The sequence below is a fragment of the Pleurodeles waltl genome, chromosome 3_1 (assembly GCF_031143425.1).
Source record: "Pleurodeles waltl isolate 20211129_DDA chromosome 3_1, aPleWal1.hap1.20221129, whole genome shotgun sequence".
NCBI lineage: Eukaryota > Metazoa > Chordata > Amphibia > Caudata > Salamandridae > Pleurodeles > Pleurodeles waltl.
In genome coordinates, this window is record NC_090440.1 from 168,068,844 (window position 1) to 168,094,049 (window position 25,206).

The following is a 25,206-nucleotide window of genomic DNA, read 5'->3' on the forward strand; positions in this document are numbered from 1 at the left end:
GAAGATTGTGAAGCCTGTTGGTCGAAAAAAAAAAAAAGACACTGCGCGATGTGAGAGCAAGAAGACTCTAAATGGTGTTGAAATACAAAGATCTTTGGGCCCTCCTCAGAATCAATCCCAGGGCTACACCACCAGTTAGCAGACCTACTAAGCAGGCAGAGCAACAAATACACAAGTGGGAGATTCACCCACAGGTACTTCAACATGGAACACCAGACATGTACCTTTTTGCAACAAGCAAACGCAAAATGCCCAAACTTTGCATCCAGGCACCCACATCCTCAGCCCAAGGACAGTGCTGTCTGGTTCAACTGGTCAAGGATATTCTCTTATGTCCCCCTGCCCGAAAACAATCTGAACAAAGGAGTGCGCATGGGCATCGATTATCACCGAGAGGAGTCACTCGATCTTGTGATTCAATAAAAGCTTCTTTGAAGAGAAACAACTTGTAACACTCAGAGCCCAATACTAGATGGCAATATATGCACATCATGTGAATCTGTAGCAGTACATGCCACGAACAGATGTACACTGGGTAAGTGACATTGTATATCCTACTGGCAATAGCCAGTCAGTAGTTAGTTAGCACCAACTTTCCCCCTACACTGTTTTGTTTTGCTAATTACTTTGGCGCCATTTGACGAATCTTCATACTTTTCAAAACTCAAACGCTAATTTGTTTAGCTGCTTTAAGTTTTAGGGTGAGTGGTCAAAAGGGGAGCTGTTTAGTGGTGGGGGGGTGGGTGTCACACTAAACACTTCATCCCAATGCTATGTCAGTTGGGATTGCCCAAATATTTAAAAACTTTATTGGGCACATAGTAAAAAGAAAGAATATCAAGATACCAAAACTGCTACCAGTTAGTAGCGCAAATATATCCAACATACATATTGTGAGTCGGTCCCAGGCAAAGCTGATTCCAGCATCCCCACCCTCTTCCCTCTGAACATACATAATGTGCAAGGACACTGTAGGTGCTTGAGCAGAGGACATCATTGTGCGGGCAGTGCATGGACTGCCCCTATTAACATTCCACTTGCTCCAGATCTTCCCCCATTGCCAGGACATCCTCTGCTCACATGCACTACTTTCTCCGCCAACATACCAGTCCACGTCTCGTTGCCAGTCCCTAAGAAGCTGTACAGGCGTTGCTACCCACAAACAGCCTATGCCTAGGGTGACCCATGTCTGGTCCATGCACCCCAAATCTGTAGCCTCCCACTCATTGAGGAGACACCACTTGGGGGAGGGCCCAAAGTACCCACGACTGACCGTTATTGATCCCCAAAACGCCTGGACCACTGGCCAATCCCATACAATGTGGAAAAATACACCACTCGCCCACTGTCAATGACCTGCCGGATCAGGGCTCCTACACATCTTGAGCATGGTGTCACAGGATAAGTACACTCAGTAATATTTTGAGTTGCACTGATCTAAATTGTGCTTGAATCGCTACCTGATTAGGGGGGAGGCAACCACCTCTGACCAATCCACATCTTTCAGGTCTCCCAGATCAGCCTCCCAGTGACTCCATAAGTGAGGAGCAGAACAGGGGAATTAGCAATCAGTTTCCACCTATCCAGAGTTCCACCACCCTAGAAATGTCAATAAGATCTTATTTGTTAGTTGTAGGAAGTTGGCTCTGTATGTGCTATTTCAAAGTAAGGAATAGCATGCACAGAGTCCAAGGGTTCCCCTTAGAGGTAAAATAGTGGTAAAAATAGATAATACTAATGCTCTATTTTGTGGTAGTGTGGTCGAGCAGTAGGCTTATCCAAGGAGTAGTGTTAAGCATTTGTTGTACATACACAAGACAATAAATGAGGTACACACACTCAGAGACAAATCCAGCCAATAGGTTTTTATATAGAAAAATATCTTTTCTTAGTTTATTTTAAGAACCACAGGTTCAAATTCTACATGTAATAGCTCATTCGAAAGGTATTGCAGGTAAGTACTTTAGGAACTTCAAATCATCAAAATTGCATGTATACTTTTCAAGTTATTGACAAATAGCTGTTTTAAAAGTGGACACTTAGTGCAATTTTCACAGTTCCTAGGGGAGGTAAGTTTTGATTAGTTTTACCAGGTAAGTAAGACACTTACAGGGTTCAGTTCTTGGTCCAAGGTAGCCCACCGTTGGGGGTTCAGAGCAACCCCAAAGTCACCACACCAGCAGCTCAAGGCCGGTCAGGTGCAGAGTTCAAAGTGGTGCCCAAAACGCATAGGCTAGAATGGAGAGAAGGGGGTGCCCCGGTTCCGGTCTGCTTGCAGGTAAGTACCCGCGTCTTCGGAGGGCAGACCAGGGGGGTTTTGTAGGGCACCGGGGGGGACACAAGTCCACACAGAAATTTCACCCTCAGCGGCGCGGGGGCGGCCGGGTGCAGTGTAGAAACAGGCGTCGGGTTTGTAATGGAAGTCAATGGGAGATCTAGGGATCTCTTCAGCGCTGCAGGCAGGCAAGGGGGGGGTTCCTCGGGGAAACCTCCACTTGGGCAAGGGAGAGGGACTCCTGGGGGTCACTCCTCCAGTGAAAGTCCGGTCCTTCAGGTCCTGGGGGCTGCGGGTGCAGGGTCTCTCCCAGGCGTCGGGACTTTAGATTCAAAGAGTCGCGGTCAGGGGAAGCCTCGGGATTCCCTCTGCAGGCGGCGCTGTGGGGGCTCAGGGGGGACAGGTTTTGGTACTCACAGTATCAGAGTAGTCCTGGGGTCCCTCCTGAGGTGTCGGATCTCCACCAGCCGAGTCGGGGTCGCCGGGTGCAGTGTTGCAAGTCTCACGCTTCTTGCGGGGAGCTTGCAGGGTTCTTTAAAGCTGCTGGAAACAAAGTTGCAGCTTTTCTTGGAGCAGGTCCGCTGTCCTCGGGAGTTTCTTGTCTTTTCGAAGCAGGGGCAGTCCTCAGAGGATGTCGAGGTCGCTGGTCCCTTCGGAAGGCGTCGCTGGAGCAGAGTTCTTTGGAAGGCAGGAGACAGGCCGGTGAGTTTCTGGAGCCAAGGCAGTTGTTGTCTTCTGGTCTTCCTCTGCAGGGGTTTTTCAGCTAGGCAGTCCTTCTTCTTGTAGTTGCAGGAATCTAATTTTCTAGGGTTCAGGGTAGCCCTTAAATACTAAATTTAAGGGCGTGTTTAGGTCTGGGGGGTTAGTAGCCAATGGCTACTAGCCCTGAGGGTGGGTACACCCTCTTTGTGCCTCCTCCCAAGGGGAGGGGGTCACAATCCTAACCCTATTGGGGGAATCCTCCATCTGCAAGATGGAGGATTTCTAAAAGTTAGAGTCACTTCAGCTCAGGACACCTTAGGGGCTGTCCTGACTGGCCAGTGACTCCTCCTTGTTATTCTCATTATTTTCTCCGGCCTTGCCGCCAAAAGTGGGGCCTGGCCGGAGGGGGCGGGCAACTCCACTAGCTGGAGTGTCCTGCTGGGTTGGCACAAAGGAGGTGAGCCTTTGAGGCTCACCGCCAGGTGTGACAATTCCTGCCTGGGAGAGGTGTTAGCATCTCCACCCAGGGCAGGCTTTGTTACTGGCCTCAGAGTGACAAAGGCACTCTCCCCATGGGGCCAGCAACATGTCTCGGTTTGTGGCAGGCTGCTAAAACTAGTCAGCCTACACAGATAGTCGGTTAAGTTTCAGGGGGCACCTCTAAGGTGCCCTCTGTGGTGTATTTTACAATAAAATGTACACTGGCATCAGTGTGCATTTATTGTGCTGAGAAGTTTGATACCAAACTTCCCAGTTTTCAGTGTAGCCATTATGGTGCTGTGGAGTTCGTGGTTGACAGACTCCCAGACCATATACTCTTATGGCTACCCTGCACTTACAATGTCTAGGGTTTTGTTTAGACACTGTAGGGGTACCATGCTCATGCACTGGTACCCTCACCTATGGTATAGTGCACCCTGCCTTAGGGCTGTAAGGCCTGCTAGAGGGGTGTCTTACCTATACTGCATAGGCAGTGAGAGGCTGGCATGGCACCCTGAGGGGAGTGCCATGTCGACTTACTCGTTTTGTCCTCACTAGCACACACAAGCTGGCAAGCAGTGTGTCTGTGCTGAGTGAGAGGTCTCCAGGGTGGCATAAGACATGCTGCATCCCTTAGAGACCTTCCTTGGCATCAGGGCCCTTGGTACTAGAAGTACCAGTTACAAGGGACTTATCTGGATGCCAGGGTCTGCCAATTGTGGATACAAAAGTACAGGTTAGGGAAAGAACACTGGTGCTGGGGCCTGGTTAGCAGGCCTCAGCACACTTTCAATTGTAAACATAGCATCAGCAAAGGCAAAAAGTCAGGGGGCAACCATGCCAAGGAGGCATTTCCTTACACAACCCCCCCCCAAACGAAAGAGGATGAGACTAACCTTTCCCAAGAGAGTCTTCATTTTCTAAGTGGAAGAACCTGGAAAGGCCATCTGCATTGGCATGGGCAGTCCCAGGTCTGTGTTCCACTATAAAGTCCATTCCCTGTAGGGAGATGGACCACCTCAACAGTTTAGGATTTTCACCTTTCATTTGCATCAGCCATTTGAGAGGTCTGTGGTCAGTTTGAACTAGGAAGTGAGTCCCAAAGAGGTATGGTCTCAGCTTCTTCAGGGACCAAACCACAGCAAAGGCCTCCCTCTCAATGGCACTCCAACGCTGCTCCCTGGGGAGTAACCTCCTGCTAATGAAAGCAACAGGCTGGTCAAGGCCATCATCATTTGTTTGGGACAAAACTGCCCCTATCCCATGTTCAGAGGCATCAGTCTGCACAATGAACTGCTTAGAATAATCTGGAGCTTTGAGAACTGGTGCTGAGCACATTGCCTGTTTCAGGGTGTCAAAGGCCTGTTGGCAGTCCACAGTCCAGTTTACTTTCTTGGGCATTTTCTTGGAGGTGAGTTCAGTGAGGGCTGTCACAATGGATCCATATCCCTTCACAAACCTCCTGTAATACCCAGTCAAGCCAAGGAATGCCCTGACTTGAGTCTGGGTTTTTGGAGCTACCCAGTCCAGAATAGTCTGGATCTTGGGTTGGAGTGGCTGAACTTGGCCTCCACCTACAAGGTGTCCCAAGTAAACCACAGTTCCCTGCCCTATCTGGCATTTGGATGCCTTGATAGAGAGGCCTGCAGATTGCAGGGCCTTCAAAACCTTCCTCAGGTGGACCAGGTGATCCTGCCAGGTGGAGCTAAAGACAGCAATATCATCAAGATAAGCTGTGCTAAAGGACTCCAAGCCAGCAAGGACTTGATTCACCAACCTTTGGAAGGTGGCAGGGGCATTCTTTAAACCAAAGGGCATAACCGTAAACTGATAATGCCCATCAGGTGTGGAGAATGCTGTCTTTTCTTTTGCTCCAGGTGCCATTTTTATTTGCCAGTACCCTGCTGTCAAGTCAAAGGTACTTAGAAATTTGGCAGCACCTAATTTATCAATGAGCTCATCAGCTCTTGGAATTGGATGAGCATCTGTCTTGGTGACAGAATTGAGCCCTCTGTAGTCCACACAAAACCTCATCTCTTTCTTTCCATCTGTGGTGTGAGGTTTGGGGACTAAGACCACTGGGCTAGCCCAGGGGCTGTCAGAGCGCTCAATTACTCCCAATTCTAGCATCTTGTGGACTTCCACCTTGATGCTTTCCTTAACATGGTCAGACTGTCTAAAGATTTTGTTCTTGACAGGCATGCTGTCTCCTGTGTCCACATCATGGGTACACAGGTGTGTCTGACCAGGGGTTAGGGAGAAAAGCTCAGGAAACTGTTGTAGGACTCTCCTACAATCAGCCTGCTGTTGGCCAGAGAGGGTGTCTGAGTAGATCACTCCATCTACTGTGCCATCTTTTGGGTCTGATGACAGAAGATCAGGGAGAGGTTCACTCTCTGCCTCCTGATCCTCATCTGTTACTATTAACAGATTCACATCAGCCCTGTCATGGAAGAGCTTAAGGCGGTTCACATGGATCACCCTCTTGGGGCTCCTGCTTGTGCCCAGGTCCACCAGGTAGGTGACCTGACTCTTCCTCTCTAGCACTGGGTAAGGGCCACTCCATTTGTCCTGGAGTGCCCTGGGAGCCACAGGCTCCAGAACCCAGACTTTCTGCCCTGGTTGGAACTCAACCAGTGCAGCCTTTTGGTCATACCAAAACTTCTGGAGTTGTTGGCTGGCCTCAAGGTTTTTGGTTGCCTTTTCCATGTACTCTGCCATTCTAGAGCGAAGGCCAAGTACATAGTCCACTATGTCCTGTTTAGGCTCATGGAGAGGTCTCTCCCAGCCTTCTTTAACCAGGGCAAGTGGTCCCCTTACAGGATGACCAAACAGAAGTTCAAAGGGTGAGAACCCTACTCCCTTCTGTGGTACCTCCCTGTAAGCGAAAAGCAGACATGGCAGGAGGACATCCCATCTCCTTTTGAGTTTTTCTGGGAGCCCCATGATCATGCCCTTTAATGTCTTGTTGAATCTCTCAACCAAGCCATTAGTTTGTGGATGGTATGGTGTAGTGAATTTATAAGTCACTCCACACTCATTCCACATGTGCTTTAGGTATGCTGACATGAAGTTGGTACCTCTGTCAGACACCACCTCCTTAGGGAAACCCACTCTGGTAAAGATACCAATGAGGGCCTTGGCTACTGCAGGGGCAGTAGTCGACCTAAGGGGAATAGCTTCAGGATACCTGGTAGCATGATCCACTACTACCAGGATATACATATTTCCTGAGGCTGTGGGAGGTTCCAGTGGACCAACTATGTCCACACCCACTCTTTCAAAGGGCACCCCCACCACTGGAAGTGGAATGAGGGGGGCCTTTGGATGCCCACCTGTCTTACCACTGGCTTGACAGGTGGGGCAGGAGAGGCAAAACTCCTTAACCATGTTGGACATATTGGGCCAGTAGAAGTGGTTGACTAACCTCTCCCACGTCTTGGTTTGTCCCAAATGTCCAGCAAGGGGAATGTCATGGGCCAATGTTAGGATGAACTCTCTGAACAGCTGAGGCACTACCACTCTCCTAGTGGCACCAGGTTTGGGGTCTCTGGCCTCAGTGTACAGGAGCCCATCTTCCCAATAGACCCTATGTGTTCCATTTTTCTTGCCTTTGGACTCTTCAGCAGCTTGCTGCCTAAGGCCTTCAAGAGAGGGACAGGTTTCTTGTCCCTTACACAGCTCTTCCCTTGAGGGTCCCCCTGGGCCTAAGAGCTCAACCTGATAAGGTTCAAGCTCCAAAGGCTCAGTTCCCTCAGAGGGCAGAACTTCTTCCTGAGAAGAGAGGTTCCCTTTCTTTGGCTGTGTTGCAGTTGGTTTCCCAACTGACTTTCCTGTTCTCTTGGTAGGCTGGGCCATTTTTCCAGACTCCAGCTCTACTTTTTCACCCTGTGCCTTGCACTGTGCTCTTGTTTTCACACACACCAGTTCAGGGATACCCAGCATTGCTGCATGGGTTTTTAGTTCTACCTCAGCCCATGCTGAGGACTCCAGGTCATTTCCAAGCAGACAGTCCACTGGGATATTTGAGGAGACCACCACCTGTTTCAGGCCATTGACCCCTCCCCATTCTAAAGTAACCATTGCCATGGGATGTACTTTTCTCTGATTGTCAGCGTTGGTGACTGTGTAAGTTTTTCCAGTCAGGTATTGGCCAGGGGAAACCAGTTTCTCTGTCACCATGGTGACACTGGCACCTGTATCCCTCAGGCCCTCTATTCTAGTCCCATTAATTAAGAGTTGCTGTCTGTATTTTTGCATGTTAGGCGGCCAGACAGCTAGTGTGGCTAAATCCACCCCACCCTCAGAAACTAGAGTAGCTTCAGTGTGGACCCTGATCTGCTCTGGGCACACTGTTGATCCCACTTGGAGACTAGCCATACCAGTGTTACCTGGATGGGAGTTTGGAGTGGAACCTTTCTTGGGACAGGCCTTGTCTCCAGTTTGGTGTCCATGCTGTTTACAGCTATGACACCAGGCCTTTTTGGGATCAAAGTTTTTACCCTTGTACCCATTGTTTTGTGAAGAGGCTCTGGGCCCACCCTCCTGTGCAGGTTTTTGGGGGCCTGTAGAAGACTCTTTACTATTTTTAGTTTTGGTTGTCTCATCACCCTTCTGCTGGGGAGTCTTTGTGACCCCTTTCTTTTGGTCACCCCCTGTTGAAGTCTTGGACACCCTTGTCTTGACCCAATGGTCCGCCTTCTTTCCCAATTCTTGGGGAGAAATTGGTCCTAGGTCTACCAGATGCTGATGCAGTTTATCATTGAAACAATTACTTAACAGGTGTTCTTTCACAAATAAATTGTACAGCCCATCATAATTACTTACACCACTGCCTTGAATCCAACCATCTAGTGTTTTCACTGAGTAGTCAACAAAGTCAACCCAGGTCTGGCTCGAGGATTTTTGAGCCCCCCTGAACCTAATCCTGTACTCCTCAGTGGAGAATCCAAAGCCCTCAATCAGGGTACCCTTCATGAGGTCATAAGATTCTGCATCTTGTCCAGAGAGTGTGAGGAGTCTATCCCTACACTTTCCTGTGAACATTTCCCAAAGGAGAGCACCCCAGTGAGATTTGTTCACTTTTCTGGTTACACAAGCCCTCTCAAAAGCTGTGAACCATTTGGTGATGTCATCACCATCTTCATATTTAGTTACAATCCCTTTGGGGATTTTCAACATGTCAGGAGAATCTCTGACCCTATTTATATTGCTGCCACCATTGATGGGTCCTAGGCCCATCTCTTGTCTTTCCCTCTCTATGGCTAGGATCTGTCTTTCCAAAGCCAATCTTTTGGCCATCCTGGCTAACTGGATGTCCTCTTCACTGGAGTTATCCTCAGTGATTTCAGAGTTGTTGGTCCCTCCTGTGAGGGAACCAGCATCTCTGACTATTATTTGTGGAGTCAGGGCTTGAGAAGCCCTGCTCTCCCTAAGTAGGACTGGAGGGGGGGAATTTCCCTCCAAGTCACTATCTTCATCCTCTGAGTTGCCATCCTCAGAGGGGTTGGCCTTTTCAAACTCTGCCAAAAGCTCCTGGAGCTGTACTTTGGTAGGTTTGGGGCCCATTGCTATTTTCTTTAGTTTACAGAGTGACCTTAGCTCTCTCATCTGTAGATGGAGGTAAGGTGTGGTGTCGAGTTCCACCACATTCACATCTGTGCTAGACATTATGCTTCTAAAAGTTGGAATACTTTTTAAGAAACTAAAACTGGTTCTAGAATCTAATTCAAACTTTTACAAACTTTTAAACTCTAAAAGAAATGCTAAGCAGGATCTAACACAAGGCCCTAGCAGGTCTTTTAAGAATTTAGAAAACTTTTCAAATTGCAAAAATCAATCTCTAATGACAATTTTGGAATTTGTCGTGTGATCAGGTATTGGCTGAGTAGTCCAGCAAATGCAAAGTCTTGTACCCCACCGCTGATCCACCAATGTAGGAAGTTGGCTCTGTATGTGCTATTTCAAAGTAAGGAATAGCATGCACAGAGTCCAAGGGTTCCCCTTAGAGGTAAAATAGTGGTAAAAATAGATAATACTAATGCTCTATTTTGTGGTAGTGTGGTCGAGCAGTAGGCTTATCCAAGGAGTAGTGTTAAGCATTTGTTGTACATACACAAGACAATAAATGAGGTACACACACTCAGAGACAAATCCAGCCAATAGGTTTTTATATAGAAAAATATCTTTTCTTAGTTTATTTTAAGAACCACAGGTTCAAATTCTACATGTAATAGCTCATTCGAAAGGTATTGCAGGTAAGTACTTTAGGAACTTCAAATCATCAAAATTGCATGTATACTTTTCAAGTTATTGACAAATAGCTGTTTTAAAAGTGGACACTTAGTGCAATTTTCACAGTTCCTAGGGGAGGTAAGTTTTGATTAGTTTTACCAGGTAAGTAAGACACTTACAGGGTTCAGTTCTTGGTCCAAGGTAGCCCACCGTTGGGGGTTCAGAGCAACCCCAAAGTCACCACACCAGCAGCTCAAGGCCGGTCAGGTGCAGAGTTCAAAGTGGTGCCCAAAACGCATAGGCTAGAATGGAGAGAAGGGGGTGCCCCGGTTCCGGTCTGCTTGCAGGTAAGTACCCGCGTCTTCGGAGGGCAGACCAGGGGGGTTTTGTAGGGCACCGGGGGGGACACAAGTCCACACAGAAATTTCACCCTCAGCGGCGCGGGGGCGGCCGGGTGCAGTGTAGAAACAGGCGTCGGGTTTGTAATGGAAGTCAATGGGAGATCTAGGGATCTCTTCAGCGCTGCAGGCAGGCAAGGGGGGGGTTCCTCGGGGAAACCTCCACTTGGGCAAGGGAGAGGGACTCCTGGGGGTCACTCCTCCAGTGAAAGTCCGGTCCTTCAGGTCCTGGGGGCTGCGGGTGCAGGGTCTCTCCCAGGCGTCGGGACTTTAGATTCAAAGAGTCGCGGTCAGGGGAAGCCTCGGGATTCCCTCTGCAGGCGGCGCTGTGGGGGCTCAGGGGGGACAGGTTTTGGTACTCACAGTATCAGAGTAGTCCTGGGGTCCCTCCTGAGGTGTCGGATCTCCACCAGCCGAGTCGGGGTCGCCGGGTGCAGTGTTGCAAGTCTCACGCTTCTTGCGGGGAGCTTGCAGGGTTCTTTAAAGCTGCTGGAAACAAAGTTGCAGCTTTTCTTGGAGCAGGTCCGCTGTCCTCGGGAGTTTCTTGTCTTTTCGAAGCAGGGGCAGTCCTCAGAGGATGTCGAGGTCGCTGGTCCCTTCGGAAGGCGTCGCTGGAGCAGAGTTCTTTGGAAGGCAGGAGACAGGCCGGTGAGTTTCTGGAGCCAAGGCAGTTGTTGTCTTCTGGTCTTCCTCTGCAGGGGTTTTTCAGCTAGGCAGTCCTTCTTCTTGTAGTTGCAGGAATCTAATTTTCTAGGGTTCAGGGTAGCCCTTAAATACTAAATTTAAGGGCGTGTTTAGGTCTGGGGGGTTAGTAGCCAATGGCTACTAGCCCTGAGGGTGGGTACACCCTCTTTGTGCCTCCTCCCAAGGGGAGGGGGTCACAATCCTAACCCTATTGGGGGAATCCTCCATCTGCAAGATGGAGGATTTCTAAAAGTTAGAGTCACTTCAGCTCAGGACACCTTAGGGGCTGTCCTGACTGGCCAGTGACTCCTCCTTGTTGTTCTCATTATTTTCTCCGGCCTTGCCGCCAAAAGTGGGGCCTGGCCGGAGGGGGCGGGCAACTCCACTAGCTGGAGTGTCCTGCTGGGTTGGCACAAAGGAGGTGAGCCTTTGAGGCTCACCGCCAGGTGTGACAATTCCTGCCTGGGAGAGGTGTTAGCATCTCCACCCAGGGCAGGCTTTGTTACTGGCCTCAGAGTGACAAAGGCACTCTCCCCATGGGGCCAGCAACATGTCTCGGTTTGTGGCAGGCTGCTAAAACTAGTCAGCCTACACAGATAGTCGGTTAAGTTTCAGGGGGCACCTCTAAGGTGCCCTCTGTGGTGTATTTTACAATAAAATGTACACTGGCATCAGTGTGCATTTATTGTGCTGAGAAGTTTGATACCAAACTTCCCAGTTTTCAGTGTAGCCATTATGGTGCTGTGGAGTTCGTGGTTGACAGACTCCCAGACCATATACTCTTATGGCTACCCTGCACTTACAATGTCTAGGGTTTTGTTTAGACACTGTAGGGGTACAAACAGCCTATGCCTAGGGTGACCCATGTCTGGTCCATGCACCCCAAATCTGTAGCCTCCCACTCATTGAGGAGACACCACTTGGGGGAGGGCCCAAAGTACCCACGACTGACCGTTATTGATCCCCAAAACGCCTGGACCACTGGCCAATCCCATACAATGTGGAAAAATACACCACTCGCCCACTGTCAATGACCTGCCGGATCAGGGCTCCTACACATCTTGAGCATGGTGTCACAGGATAAGTACACTCAGTAATATTTTGAGTTGCACTGATCTAAATTGTGCTTGAATCGCTACCTGATTAGGGGGGAGGCAACCACCTCTGACCAATCCACATCTTTCAGGTCTCCCAGATCAGCCTCCCAGTGACTCCATAAGTGAGGAGCAGAACAGGGGAATTAGCAATCAGTTTCCACCTATCCAGAGTTCCACCACCCTAGAAATGTCAATAAGATCTTATTTGTTAGTGGAGAAGTGTGGCTCAATGGTTAGAGCGGCAGACCCTGAAGCAGAGATCTGGCTCAAGACCAGGGTTCAAGTCCCGCTTCAGCAGGTCTTGGGCTCAATTCCCCTTGACCAGATAATTCTTGCCTCGGTGCCTAATCTAATTCATGGGTCCCACTCTTCAACTCTGGGCAATAGCTTGCTTAATCTCCACAACGGCCCCAACAGCGCTTGGATGCCTGGCTTCACCCCGGGGGTGCTCAGGAGTGGGTGCCTCACAGGGAAAAGCCAGGAGGGGTTCCATAGCGGTATGAGTACAGCGCCTTGAGACCCTAACGGGTGAGTAGTGCGCTATACAAGTGCTAATTGTAATTTACATTACATTTACATTTGTCAGCCTGCAACCCCAACATGCCCAGTTTCTCAGTCCTTCAGTGGTGTGGCCTGGGTAATCCTGCCTCCCCAACCTAGTGAGTGTGGAATGCCAAATCTGGACTTGGATTGCCCACATTTTTAACACAATTGCAGCCTGAACACTGAACATATTTACACCATATTTGGTGACTGTACTGTCTGGACCCTGTGGAAATACTGAAAGTCCCTGGCAACCTGACTGGAGGGCCTGAATAGGGTTTTGACCAGATCCCCCAAAAACATTTCTGTAAGTGCCTCATTAAAGGGAATTAAAGGATAAAAATTGATCTCTCAAGGCTGAAGCACCCCAATTAAGAAACTGGTCTTTAATTCTGAATATGGAGCTGGAAATAAAGAACCTCTGCCATCCTCCACATGAACATTGCAGAACAGGGGCTTTCTTTGGTTGCAGGGCCTGGCGATGACACCAAGTGGCTCCCTGGAGATCCTCATACTAATTCCATTCTTGAGAACGCTTTGAACTGCAAAGAATCTGTCAGGGGAGCAACCGCAGAAGGTGGACCGGGGCCTTGACTGGTCACGACAGTCTTGCAGTACTTTGCCAAGATAAGATTTGCTTTCCAATTCTTCACAAAGCACTTTGGGCAGTAAAGGAAACCACATGAGGACTTACTGAAATGTTCCCGATTTGTGGTCATTTGAATACTGCTGAGCCGATCTGCTAGCTCGTTTTGAATCACAAAAAACATGTTACGTAAAGCTCGGAGTAATCAACCAAAATTCAAGCTTCTTAAACACATTGTGGGGTGTTCTGTGCATAGCTTAATCTGTTACCTTTCGAAATTAAGCTGGTAACAGTATTGGGGTAGGATTCCAACATGTTTGATACTACACATGCTCCGGTTCAGATTTACCTTTACGTAGAAGGACACAGGTAGTGAACTGTGTCCAGTACACGGATAAAATGGCTTCCCCGCACTTAAGAAGTCCAGGAAAATGGAGCTGGAGATCGTAGGGGCACCTCTACTCATGCACTGGTGCCCTGAGATACAGGTACCTTCCCCCCCGGGCTAGTAGGCCTACCATAGGGGTGACTTAGTGATCTGGTGCTGTGACCTGTAGTGAAAGGGTGTATGCACCTTTTCACGCAGGCTGTAATGGCAGGCCTGGAGTTACATTTTGCATCTGCTCCTATGGGTGACTTAATACATGCTGCAGCCCGTGTGGAACCACTGGTGCCCCAATGTCCTGGGTACCTAAGTGGCATATATTAGGGACTTGTATTGTGGCACCAGTTTACCAATTGTGGGGTGTGCAGAGTCCTAAGTAACCAAATTTAGAGGGAAAGCACAATCACTGGGGTCCTGCTTATCAGGATCCCAGTGAAAACAGTCCAAACATACGGATAGCAGGCAAAAAGTGGGGATAACCATGCCAAAAAGAGCACTTTCCTACGCCCATGTCCTGTATATCAGGGGTACCATTTACTAGCAACTTAAAGGGATGCTAAAGTCCTTTCCAGTTGGGTTGCTATTGAACATGTCTTCTTTTAGGGAAAAGAACACTGGTGCCTGGTTAGCAGGGTTCCAGTGCACTACTGTAAGGAAATGCCTCCTTGGCATGGTTGCCCCCTGACTTTTTGCCTTTGCTGATGCTATGTTTACAATTGAAAGTGTGCTGAGGCCTGCTAACCAGGCCCCAGCACCAGTGTTCTTTCCCTAACCTGTACTTTTGTATCCACAATTGGCAGACCCTGGCATCCAGATAAGTCTCTTGTAATTGGTACTTCTAGTACCAAGGGCCCTGATGCCAAGGAAGGTCTCTAAGGGCTGCAGCATGTCTTATGCCACCCTGGAGACCTCTCACTCAGCACAGACACACTGCTTGCCAGCTTGTGTGTGCTAGGGAGGACAAAACGAGTAAGTCGACATGGCACTCCCCTCAGGGTGCCATGCCAGCCTCTCACTGCCTATGCAGTATAGGTAAGACACCCCTCTAGCAGGCCTTACAGCCCTAAGGCAGGGTGCACTATACCATAGGTGAGGGTACAAGTGCATGAGCACTGTACCCCTACAGTGTCTAAGCAAAACCTTAGACATTGTAAGTGCAGGGTAGCCATAAGAGTATATGGTCTGGGAGTCTGTTTTACACGAACTCCACAGCACCATAATGGCTACACTGAAAACTGGGAAGTTTGGTATCAAACTTCTCAGCACAATAAATGCACACTGATGCCAGTGTACATTTTATTGCAAAATACACCCCAGAGGGCACCTTAGAGGTGCCCCCTGAAACTTAACCGACTATCTGTGTAGGCTGACTAGTTCCAGCAGCCTGCCACACTAGAGACATGTTGCTGGCCCCATGGGGAGAGTGCCTTTGTCACTCTGAGGCCAGTAACAAAGCCTGCACTGGGTGGAGATGCTAACACCTCCCCCAGGCAGGAGCTGTAACACCTGGCGGTGAGCCTCAAAGGCTCACCCCTTTGTCACAGCACCGCAGGACACTCCAGTTAGTGGAGTTGCCCGCCCCCTCCGGCCCGGCCCCCACTTTTGGCGGCAAGGCCGGAGAAAATAATGAGAATAACAAGGAGGAGTCACTGGCCAGTCAGGACAGCCCCTAAGGTGTCCTGAGCTGAGGTGACTCTAACTTTTAGAAATCCTCCATCTTGCAGATGGAGGATTCCCCCAATAGGGTTAGGGATGTGACCCCCTCCCCTTGGGAGGAGGCACAAAGAGGGTGTACTCACCCTCAGGGCTAGTAGCCATTGGCTACTAACCCCCCAGACCTAAACACGCCCTTAAATTTAGTATTTAAGGGCTACCCTGAACCCTAGAAAATTAGATTCCTGCAACAACGACTGCCTAGCTGAAAACCCCTGCAGAGGAAGACCAGAAGACAACAACTGCCTTGGCTCCAGAAACTCACCGGCCTGTCTCCTGCCTTCCAAAGAACTCTGCTCCAGCGACGCCTTCCAAAGGGACCAGCGACCTCTGCATCCTCTGAGGACTGCCCTGCTTCGACGACGACAAGAAACTCCCGAGGACAGCGGACCTGCTCCAAAAAGACTGCAACTTTGTTTCAAGAAGCAGCTTTAAAGAACCCTGCAACTCCCCGCAAGAAGCGTGAGACTTGCAACACTGCACCCGGCGACCCCGACTCGGCTGGTGGAGAACCAACACCTCAGGGAGGAGCCCCGGACTACTCTACGACTGTGAGTACCAAAAACTGTCCCCCCTGAGCCCCCACAGCGCCGCCTGCAGAGGGAATCCCGAGGCTTCTCCTGACCGCGACTCTCTGAAACCTAAGTCCCGACGCCTGGAAAAGACCCTGCACCCGCAGTCCCCAGGACCTGAAGGACCGGACTTTCACTGCAGAAGTGACCCCCAGAAGTCCCTCTCCCTTGCCCAAGTGGAGGTTTCCCCGAGGAAGCCCCCCCCTTGCCTGCCTGCAGCGCTGAAGAGATCCCTTGATCTCTCATTGACTTACATTGCGAACCCGACGCTTGTTCTAACACTGCACCCGGCCGCCCCCGCGCCGCTGAGGGTGAAATTTCTGTGTGGGCTTGTGTCCCCCGCGGTGCCCTACAAAACCCCCCTGGTCTGCCCTCCGAAGACGCGGGTACTTACCTGCTGGCAGACTGGAACCGGGGCACCCCCTTCTCTCCATTGAAGCCTATGCGTTTTGGGCACCACTTTGAACTCTGCACCTGACCGGCCCTGAGCTGCTGGTGTGGTGACTTTGGGGTTGCTCTGAACCCCCAACGGTGGGCTACCTTGGACCAAGAACTGAACCCTGTAAGTGTCTTACTTACCTGGTAAAACTAACAAAAACTTACCTCCCCCAGGAACTGTGAAAATTGCACTAAGTGTCCACTTTCAAAGTAGCTATTTGTGAATAACTTGAAAAGTATACATGCAATTGATATGATTCAAAGTTCCTAATGTACTTACCTGCAATACCTTTCAAACAAGATATTACATGTTAAATTTGAACCTGTGGTTCTTAAAATAAACTAAGAAAAGATATTTTTCTATACAAAACCTATTGGCTGGATTTGTCTCTGAGTGTGTGTACCTCATTTATTGTCTGTGTATGTACAACAGATGCTTAACACTACTCCTTGGATAAGCCTACTGCTCGACCACACTACCACAAAATGGAGCATTAGTATTATCTCTTTTTACCACTATTTTACCTCTAAGGGGAACCCTTGGACTCTGTGCATGCTATTCCTTACTTTGAAATAGCACATACAGAGCCAACTTCCTACAACTACCAAGCAACATCAGTGAGCAAAAAGTGGGGGTGACGTGTCAAAAAGGGGCACTTTTTTACACTCAGCACTGTAAAACTCAGGCCAGCAAACAGGAACATCCAGGCCAGCATACAGAAACATCCAGGCCAGCATACAGAAACATCCAGGCCAGAATACAGAAACATCCAGGCCCCCCAGGTCTGTCTTGGTCTGTATGAAGGAGAATGGGGAGGTGGTCCCGGAGCACAGCTAATGGGTTTTCGCCATTGTAAGGAAATGCCTCCTTGGCATGCTTACCCGCTAACGTTTTGCCTTTTGCTGATGGTAAGTTATGATTCAAAGTTTGCTGGGACCCTGCTTACCAGGCCCCAGCACCAGTGTTCTTTCCCTAAACTGTACCTTTGCTTCCACAATTGGCACAGCCCTGGCACTCAGATAAGTCCCTTGTAAATGGTACCAAGGGCCCTGATGCCAGGGAAGGTCTCTAAGGGCTGCAGCATGCCTTATGCCACCCTGGGGACCCCTCACTCAGCACATGCACACTGCCTCACAGCTTGTGTGTGCTGGTGGGGAGAAAATGACTAAGTCAACATGGCACTCCCCTCAGAGTGCCATGCCAACCTCGCACTGCCTGTGGCATAGGTAAGTCACCCCTCTAGCAGGCCTTACAGCCCTAAGACAGGGTGCACCATAACGCAGGTGAGAGCATATGTTCATGACCACTATAACCCTACAGTGTCTAAGCAATACCTTAACCTTAGACATTGTAAGTGGAGGGTAGCCATATAGAGTATATGGTCTGGGAGTTTGTCAAACACGAACTCCACAGTTCCATAATGGCTACACTGAAAACTGTCACGTTTGGTATCAAACTTCTCAGCACAATAAATCCACACTGATGCCAGTGTGCAATTTATTGTAACCTAAACCCAGAGGGCAAACATCCCCCCCCGAGGACGCGGGTACTTACCTGCTGGCAGACTGGAACCAGAGCACCCCTGTCCCCCATAGGCGCTGATGTGTTTTGGGCACCTCTTTGACCTCTGCACCTGACTGGGAACTGAGACTTGTAAGTGTTTTACTTACCTCACAAACTAATCTTTACTTACCCAGGAACTGTTGATTTTTGCACTGTCCACTTTGAAAATAGCTTATTGCCATTTTAACAAAGACTGTATATGATATTGCTTTTATTCAAAGTTCCTAACTTACCTGTGTGAAGTACCTTGCATTTTATGTGTTTACTTCAAATCTTGAACCTGTGGTTCTTAAACTAAGAAAATATAGTTTTCTATATAAAAATCTATTGCTTAACACTACCCTCTGATAAGCCTACTGCTCGATCACACTACCACAAAATAGAGCATTAGAATTATCTAATTTTGCCACTATATTACCTCTAAGGGGAACCCTTGGACTCTGTGCACACTATTTCTTACTTTGTAGTAGTATATACACAGAGCCACCTTCCTATAGCCATCTTGTCCAGTCAGTGTTATAACGCGGGTCACTCTATGAAAGCTGCCGGTACAGAAGGAGCACTTAAGACAAGTAGCTTTTCTTAACACATCTCTACAATAGTTTAAGCTTAGGAATGAATGCTGTATTAATACATTTCCTTTATTGTACTATTTTTGAATCCGAACAGGCATGAACGTTTTGTTGCTCAAAATGAGTCCAAGAAAACACTTTCAAGTGTCCGAAGAGAGGCTAGTTTTGAGCGATATAACAAAGCCTTCACAGATTCAAGAAGGAACGATGGTGCACCTCAGAGAAATGATATTCGTGACACTGACAGAAGAGAAGTGAGAGACAAAGATGAAAGGAGAGCAGTGGTGCTTGATCGGCCTGTTGTGACGAGAAGCGACAATAGAATAAACAGTGCAGATATTCATGGAAGACATCCTAGGGAGACAGGCTCATCTCAGCAGCGTGGAAAAAGTTGGAAGACTGAAGCTGGCATTGCTGTAGAAAAGCGAGACCTCAGGTAAAGGAGTTAGGCTTCTGGTGTATGTTTCGTGTGAATGCCTGCTCTTCAAAGTGCTGTGTATACCATGAAGAAACCACATGCACTTTAGGCTTGTTTATATATTTGGTTTATGTCGGAGTTAAAAATAAGACAACAGAAAATGAACACACACAGCCACCAATAGACTTCAGCTATGTGATCAAGTGTGTGAAATAGGTCTGTGTGATTTTGTTCATATATTCACTTTTTATTTTATTTGTGTACTTAATAGAGGCGAGAGGACTGAGCGTTCAGGAAGGGATGTTAATGCAAGCAACATGAGGTCTATTCCCATTAGCCGTAGCAGTGCATCAGCATTTGGGAGCAGAGATGTGGAACGAGGTGTAATAGTGATAGATCGCGGAAGCGGTAATCAGGTAAGATGCTTTCCCATTTGCCTGCTTTTGTTCTTTGGCAGTTCAAATTCCACCTCCAAATCTTAATTGATTGTCGTAAAAAAATAGTTTTGGCTCTGTGGGAGGTCCTAGAAGGCTTTAGAGATTTCTGAATCATTGCTAACATTAGCATATTTGTATATCCTCATCTATAGGCTGTATTAACTGAAATGAGTTACCTTTTCAAAAAATTGCTGTGTACATAAAAGGTGATTTGTTCAAAAGCAATGCTTTTCAAAAGTAAATTTATGATAGATGTAAGGAAATGCCTCCTTGGCATGGTTGCCCCCTGACTTTTTGCCTTTGCTGATGCTATGTTTACAATTGAAAGTGTGCTGAGGCCTGCTAACCAGGCCCCAGCACCAGTGTTCTTTCCCTAACCTGTACTTTTGTATCCACAATTGGCAGACCCTGGCATCCAGATAAGTCCCTTGTAACTGGTACTCCTAGTACCAAGGGCCCTGATGCCAAGGAAGGTCTCTAAGGGCTGCAGCATGTCTTATGCCACCCTGGAGACCTCTCACCCAGCACAGACACACTGCTTGCCAGCTTGTGTGTGCTAGTGAGGACAAAACGAGTAAGTCGACATGGCACTCCCCTCAGGGTGCCATGCCAGCCTCTCACTGCCTATGCAGTATAGGTAAGACACCCCTCTAGCAGGCCTTACAGCCCTAAGGCAGGGTGCACTATACCATAGGTGAGGGTACCAGTGCATGAGCATGGTACCCCTACAGTGTCTAAACAAAACCTTAGACATTGTAAGTGCAGGGTAGCCATAAGAGTATATGGTCTGGGAGTTTGTCAAACACGAACTCCACAGCACCATAATGGCTACACTGAAAACTGGGAAGTTTGGTATCAAACTTCTCAGCACAATAAATGCACACTGATGCCAGTGTACATTTTATTGTAAAATACACCCCAGAGGGCACCTTAGAGGTGCCCCCTGAAACTTAACCGACTATCTGTGTAGGCTGACTAGTTTTAGCAGCCTGCCACAAACCGAGACATGTTGCTGGCCCCATGGGGAGAGTGCCTTTGTCACTCTGAGGCCAGTAACAAAGCCTGCCCTGGGTGGAGATGCTAACACCTCCCCCAGGCAGGAATTGTCACACCTGGCGGTGAGCCTCAAAGGCTCACCTCCTTTGTGCCAACCCAGCAGGACACTCCAGCTAGTGGAGTTGCCCGCCCCCTCCGGCCAGGCCCCACTTTTGGCGGCAAGGCCGGAGAAGATAATGAGAAAAACAAGGAGGAGTCACTGGCCAGTCAGGACAGCCCCTAAGGTGTCCTGAGCTGAAGTGACTCTAACTTTTAGAAATCCTCCATCTTGCAGATGGAGGATTCCCCCAATAGGGTTAGGATTGTGACCCCCTCCCCTTGGGAGGAGGCACAAAGAGGGTGTACCCACCCTCAGGGCTAGTAGCCATTGGCTACTAACCCCCCAGACCTAAACACGCCCTTAAATTTAGTATTTAAGGGCTACCCTGAACCCTAGAAAATTAGATTCCTGCAACTACAAGAAGAAGGACTGCCCAGCTGAAAACCCCTGCAGCGGAAGACCAGAAGACGACAACTGCCTTGGCTCCAGAAACTCACCGGCCTGTCTCCTGCCTTCCAAAGATCCTGCTCCAGCAACGCCTTCCAAAGGGACCAGCGACCTCGACATCCTCTGAGGACTGCCCCTGCTTCGAAAAGACAAGAAACTCCCGAGGACAGCGGACCTTCTCCAAGAAAAGCTGCGACTCTGTTTCCAGCAGCTTTAAAGAACCCTGCAAGCTCCCCGCAAGAAGCGTGAGACTTGCAACACTGCACCCGGCGACCCCGACTCGGCTGGTGGAGATCCGACACCTCAGGCGGGACCCCAGGACTACTCTGATACTGTGAGTACCAAAACCTGTCCCCCCTGAGCCCCCACAGCGCCGCCTGCAGAGGGAATCCCGAGGCTTCCCCTGACCGCGACTCTTTGAACCTAAAGTCCCGACGCCTGGGAGAGACCCTGCACCCGCAGCCCCCAGGACCTGAAGGACCGGACTTTCACTGGAGAAGTGACCCCCAGGAGTCCCTCTCCCTTGTCCAAGTGGAGGTTTCCCCGAGGAATCCCCCCCCTTGCCTGCCTGCAGCGCTGAGGAGATCCCGAGATCTCTCATAGACTAACATTGCGAACCCGACGCTTGTTTCTGGGTGGATAGTCGGTTAAGTTTCAGGGGGCACCTCTAAGGTGCCCTCTGTGGTGTATTTTACAATAAAATGTACACTGGCATCAGTGTGCATTTATTGTGCTGAGAAGTTTGATACCAAACTTCCCAGTTTTCAGTGTAGCCATTATGGTGCTGTGGAGTTCGTGTTTGACAAACTCCCAGACCATATACTCTTATGGCTACCCTGCACTTACAATGTCTAAGGTTTTGTTTAGACACTGTGGGGGTACCATGCTCATGCACTGGTATCCTCACCTATGGTATAGTGCACCCTGCCTTAGGGCTGTAAGGCCTGCTAGAGGGGTGGCTTACCTATACTGCATAGGCAGTGAGAGGTTGGCATGGCACCCTGAGGGGAGTGCCATGTCGACTTACTCGTTTTGTCCTCACTAGCACACACAAGCTGGCAAGCAGTGTGTCTGTGCTGAGTGAGAGGTCTCCAGGGTGGCATAAGACATGCTGCAGCCCTTAGAGACCTTCCTTGGCATCAGGGCCCTTGGTACTAGAAGTACCAGTTACAAGGGACTTATCTGGATGCCAGGGTCTGCCAATTGTGGATACAAAAGTACAGGTTAGGGAAAGAACACTGGTGCTGGGGCCTGGTTAGCAGGCCTCAGCACACTTTCAATTGTAAACATAGCATCAGCAAAGGCAAAAAGTCAGGGGGCAACCATGCCAAGGAGGCATTTCCTTACACTCACCAACAAGTGAATGCTCAACATAATTGTAGGAAGTTGGCTCTGTATGCACTATTTCAAAGTAAGGAATAGTATGCACAGAGTCCAAGGGTTCCCCTTAGAGGTAAGATAGTGGCAAAAAGAGAATACTAATGCTCTATTTTGTGGTAGTGTGGTCGAGCAGTAGGCTTATCAAAGGAGTAGTGTTAAGCATTTGTTGTACATACACACAGGCAATAAATGAGGAACACACACTCAGAGACAAATCCAGCCAATAGGTTTTGTAATAGAAAAATCTTTTCTTAGTTTATTTTAAGAACCACAGGTTCAAATTCTACATGTAATATCTCATTTGAAAGGTATTGCAGGTAAGTACTTTAGGAACTTTGAATCATTACATTAGCATGTTTTTTATGTAAAAAGTATACAATAAGCTGTTTTAAAAGTGGACACTTAGTGCAATTTTCACAGTTCCTGGGGAGGTAAGTTTTTGTTAGTTTTGTCAGGTAAGTAAATCACTTACAAGTCTCAGGTTTGGGTCCAAGGTAGCCCACCGTTGGGGGTTCAGAGCAACCCCAAAGTTACCACACCAGCAGCTCAGGGCCGGTCAGGTGCAGAAGTCAGAGGTGCCCAAAACGCATAGGCTTCAATGGAGAGAAGGGGGTGCCCCGGTTCCGGTCTGCCAGCAGGTAAGTACCCGTGTCTTCGGAGGGCAGACCAGGGGGGTTTTGTAGGGCACCGGGGGGGACACAAGTTCACACCAAAAGTACACCCTCAGCGGCACTGGGGCGGCTGGGTGCAGTGTAGAAACAAGCGTCGGGTTTTCAATGGTTTCTTATGAGAGATCAAGGGATCTCTTCAGCGTTGTAGGCAGGCAAGGGGGGGGCTCCTCAAGGTAGCCACCACCTGGGCAAGGCAGAGGGCTTCCTGGGGGTCACTCCTGCACAGGAGTTCCGTTCCTTTAGGTGCTGGGGGCTGCGGGTGCAGGGTCTTTTCCAGCCGTCGGCAAATGGAGTTCAGGCAGTCGCGGTCCGGGGGAGCCTCGGGATTCCCTCTGAAGGCGTCGCTGTGGGGGCTCAGGGGGGACAACTTTGGTTACTCACGGACTCTGAGTCGCTGGAGGGTCCTCCCTGAGGTGTTGGTTCTCCACCAGTCGAGTCGGGGTCGCCGGGTGCAGTGTTGCAAGTCTTGCGGGGAGTTGCAGGGATCTTTAAATCTGCTCCTTGAAACAAAGGCGCAGTTCTTTTGGAGCAGTGCCGCTGTCCTCGGGAGTTTCTTGGTCTCTTGGAAGCAGGACAGTCCTCTGAGGATTCAGAGGTCGCTGGTCCTGGAGAAAGCGTCGCTGGAGCAGGGTTCTTTAGAAGGCAGGAGACAGGCCGGTAGGACTGGGGCCAAAGCAGTTGGTGTCTTCTTTCTTCTTCTGCAGGGGTTTTCAGCTCAGCAGTCTACTTCGGTAAGTTGCAGGAATCTAAATTCTTAGGTTCAGGGGAGCCCTTAAATACTAAATTTAAGGGCGTGTTTAGGTCTGGGGGGTTAGTAGCCAATGGCTACTAGCCCTGAGGGTGAGTACACCCTCTTTGTGCCTCCTCCCAAGGGGAGGGGGTCACATCCCTAATCCTATTGGGGGAATCCTCCATCTGCAAAATGGAGGATTTCTAAAAGTTGGAGTCACTTCAGCTCAGGACACCTTAGGGGCTGTCCTGACTGGCCAGTGACTCCTTGTTTTTCTCATTATTTTCTCTGGCCTTGCCGCCAAAAGTGGGGGCGGGCAACTCCACTAGCTGGAGTGTCCTGCGGTGCTGGCACAAAGGGGTGAGCCTTTGAGGCTCACCGCCAGGTGTGACAGCTCCTGCCTGGGGGAGGTGTTAGCATCTCCACCCAGTGCAGGCTTTGTTACTGGCCTCAGAGTGACAAAGGCACTCTCCCCAGGGGGCCTGCAACATGTCTCTAGTGTGGCAGGCTGCTGGAACCAGTCAGCCTACACAGATAGTTGGTTAAGGTTTCAGGGGGCACCTCTAAGGTGCCCTCTGGGGTGTATTTTACAATAAAATGTACACTGGCATCAGTGTGCATTTATTGTGCTGAGAAGTTTGATACCAAACTTCCCAGTTTTCAGTGTAGCCATTATGGTGCTGTGGAGTTCGTGTCTGACAGACTCCCAGACCATATACTCTTATGGCTACCCTGCACTTACAATGTCTAAGGGATTGCTTAGACACTGTAGGGGCACAGTGCTCATGCACTGGTGCCCTCACCTATGGTATAGTGCACCCTGCCTTGGGGCTGTAAGGCCTGCTAGAGGGGTGACTTATCTATATCTGCATAGGCAGTGAGAGGCTGACATGGCACCCTGAGGGGAGTGCCATGTCGACTTACTCGTTTTGTTCTCACCAGCACACACAAGCTGGCAAGCAGGGTGTCTGTGCTGAGTGAGGGGTCTCCAGGGTGGCATAAGATATGCTGCAGCCCTTAGAGACCTTCCTTGGCATCAGGGCCCTTGGTACCAGGGGTACCATTTACAAGGGACTTATCTGGATGCCAGGGTGTGCCAATTGTGGATACAAAAGTACAGGTTAGGGAAAGAACACTGGTGCTGGGGCCTGGTTAGCAGGCCTTAGCACACTTTCAATTCAAAACATAGCATCAGCAAAGGCAAAAAGTCAGGGGGTAACCATGCCAAGGAGGCATTTCCTTACAATAATCCAACTCGAATATTGTACAGCTCTCTTCAGATGACTGCCTAACATCAAACCAAAGGCAAGACCTCAAAACAACAAGTTCATGATACTTGTAAAAAAAGGTAACAGACCTTTGAGAAGGCTATAGAAAAGATGCGCTTTCAGAAAAAGGCCAAGAGGCTTACTCAAGCAACTTCCTAGTGCCAAAAGCAGACTTTACTTTAATGCCCAACCTGAATCTCAATGCATTAATGTACCGAAAAAAAGTTTCAGATGTCAATACTGCAGGAGGTCATCCCACTACACAGGAAAGGAGACTACATTAAAACAATGGGGAGGGAGGGACAAGCTCATGCACTATACAGCCTTACACAAAAATACAGTAGTGTATATTACAGAGGAACATCTTACATAGCCTTTCCCCTGCCAGGGGTGGAGGCACAGACTAAGCAGACAGCGCTGCAGTGGGATAGGCGGGCATGGTTCGTTGACCTAGTGGAGCTGGCATTGGGACGTGTGATGCAGCTACCAACACAGGACATTTTAGCCATGCAGGAG

The 25,206-nt window shown here is 49.2% G+C and overlaps 1 protein-coding gene across 7 annotated transcripts in view; it reads left to right on the plus strand.

The window, feature by feature from the left end:
- Positions 1-25,206, plus strand: part of SLTM (SAFB like transcription modulator) — a 183,905-nt gene that overhangs the window by 89,094 nt on the left and 69,605 nt on the right. For 6 of the 7 annotated variants that reach the window (XM_069222082.1, XM_069222083.1, XM_069222084.1 and 3 more), the window contains 2 exons: positions 18,341-18,679; positions 18,933-19,077. In XM_069222082.1, the coding sequence (XP_069078183.1) occupies positions 18,341-18,679; positions 18,933-19,077 (484 nt within the window). The remainder of the gene's footprint in view (positions 1-18,340; positions 18,680-18,932; positions 19,078-25,206) is intronic. The other variant, XM_069222087.1, reaches the window with a different exon arrangement.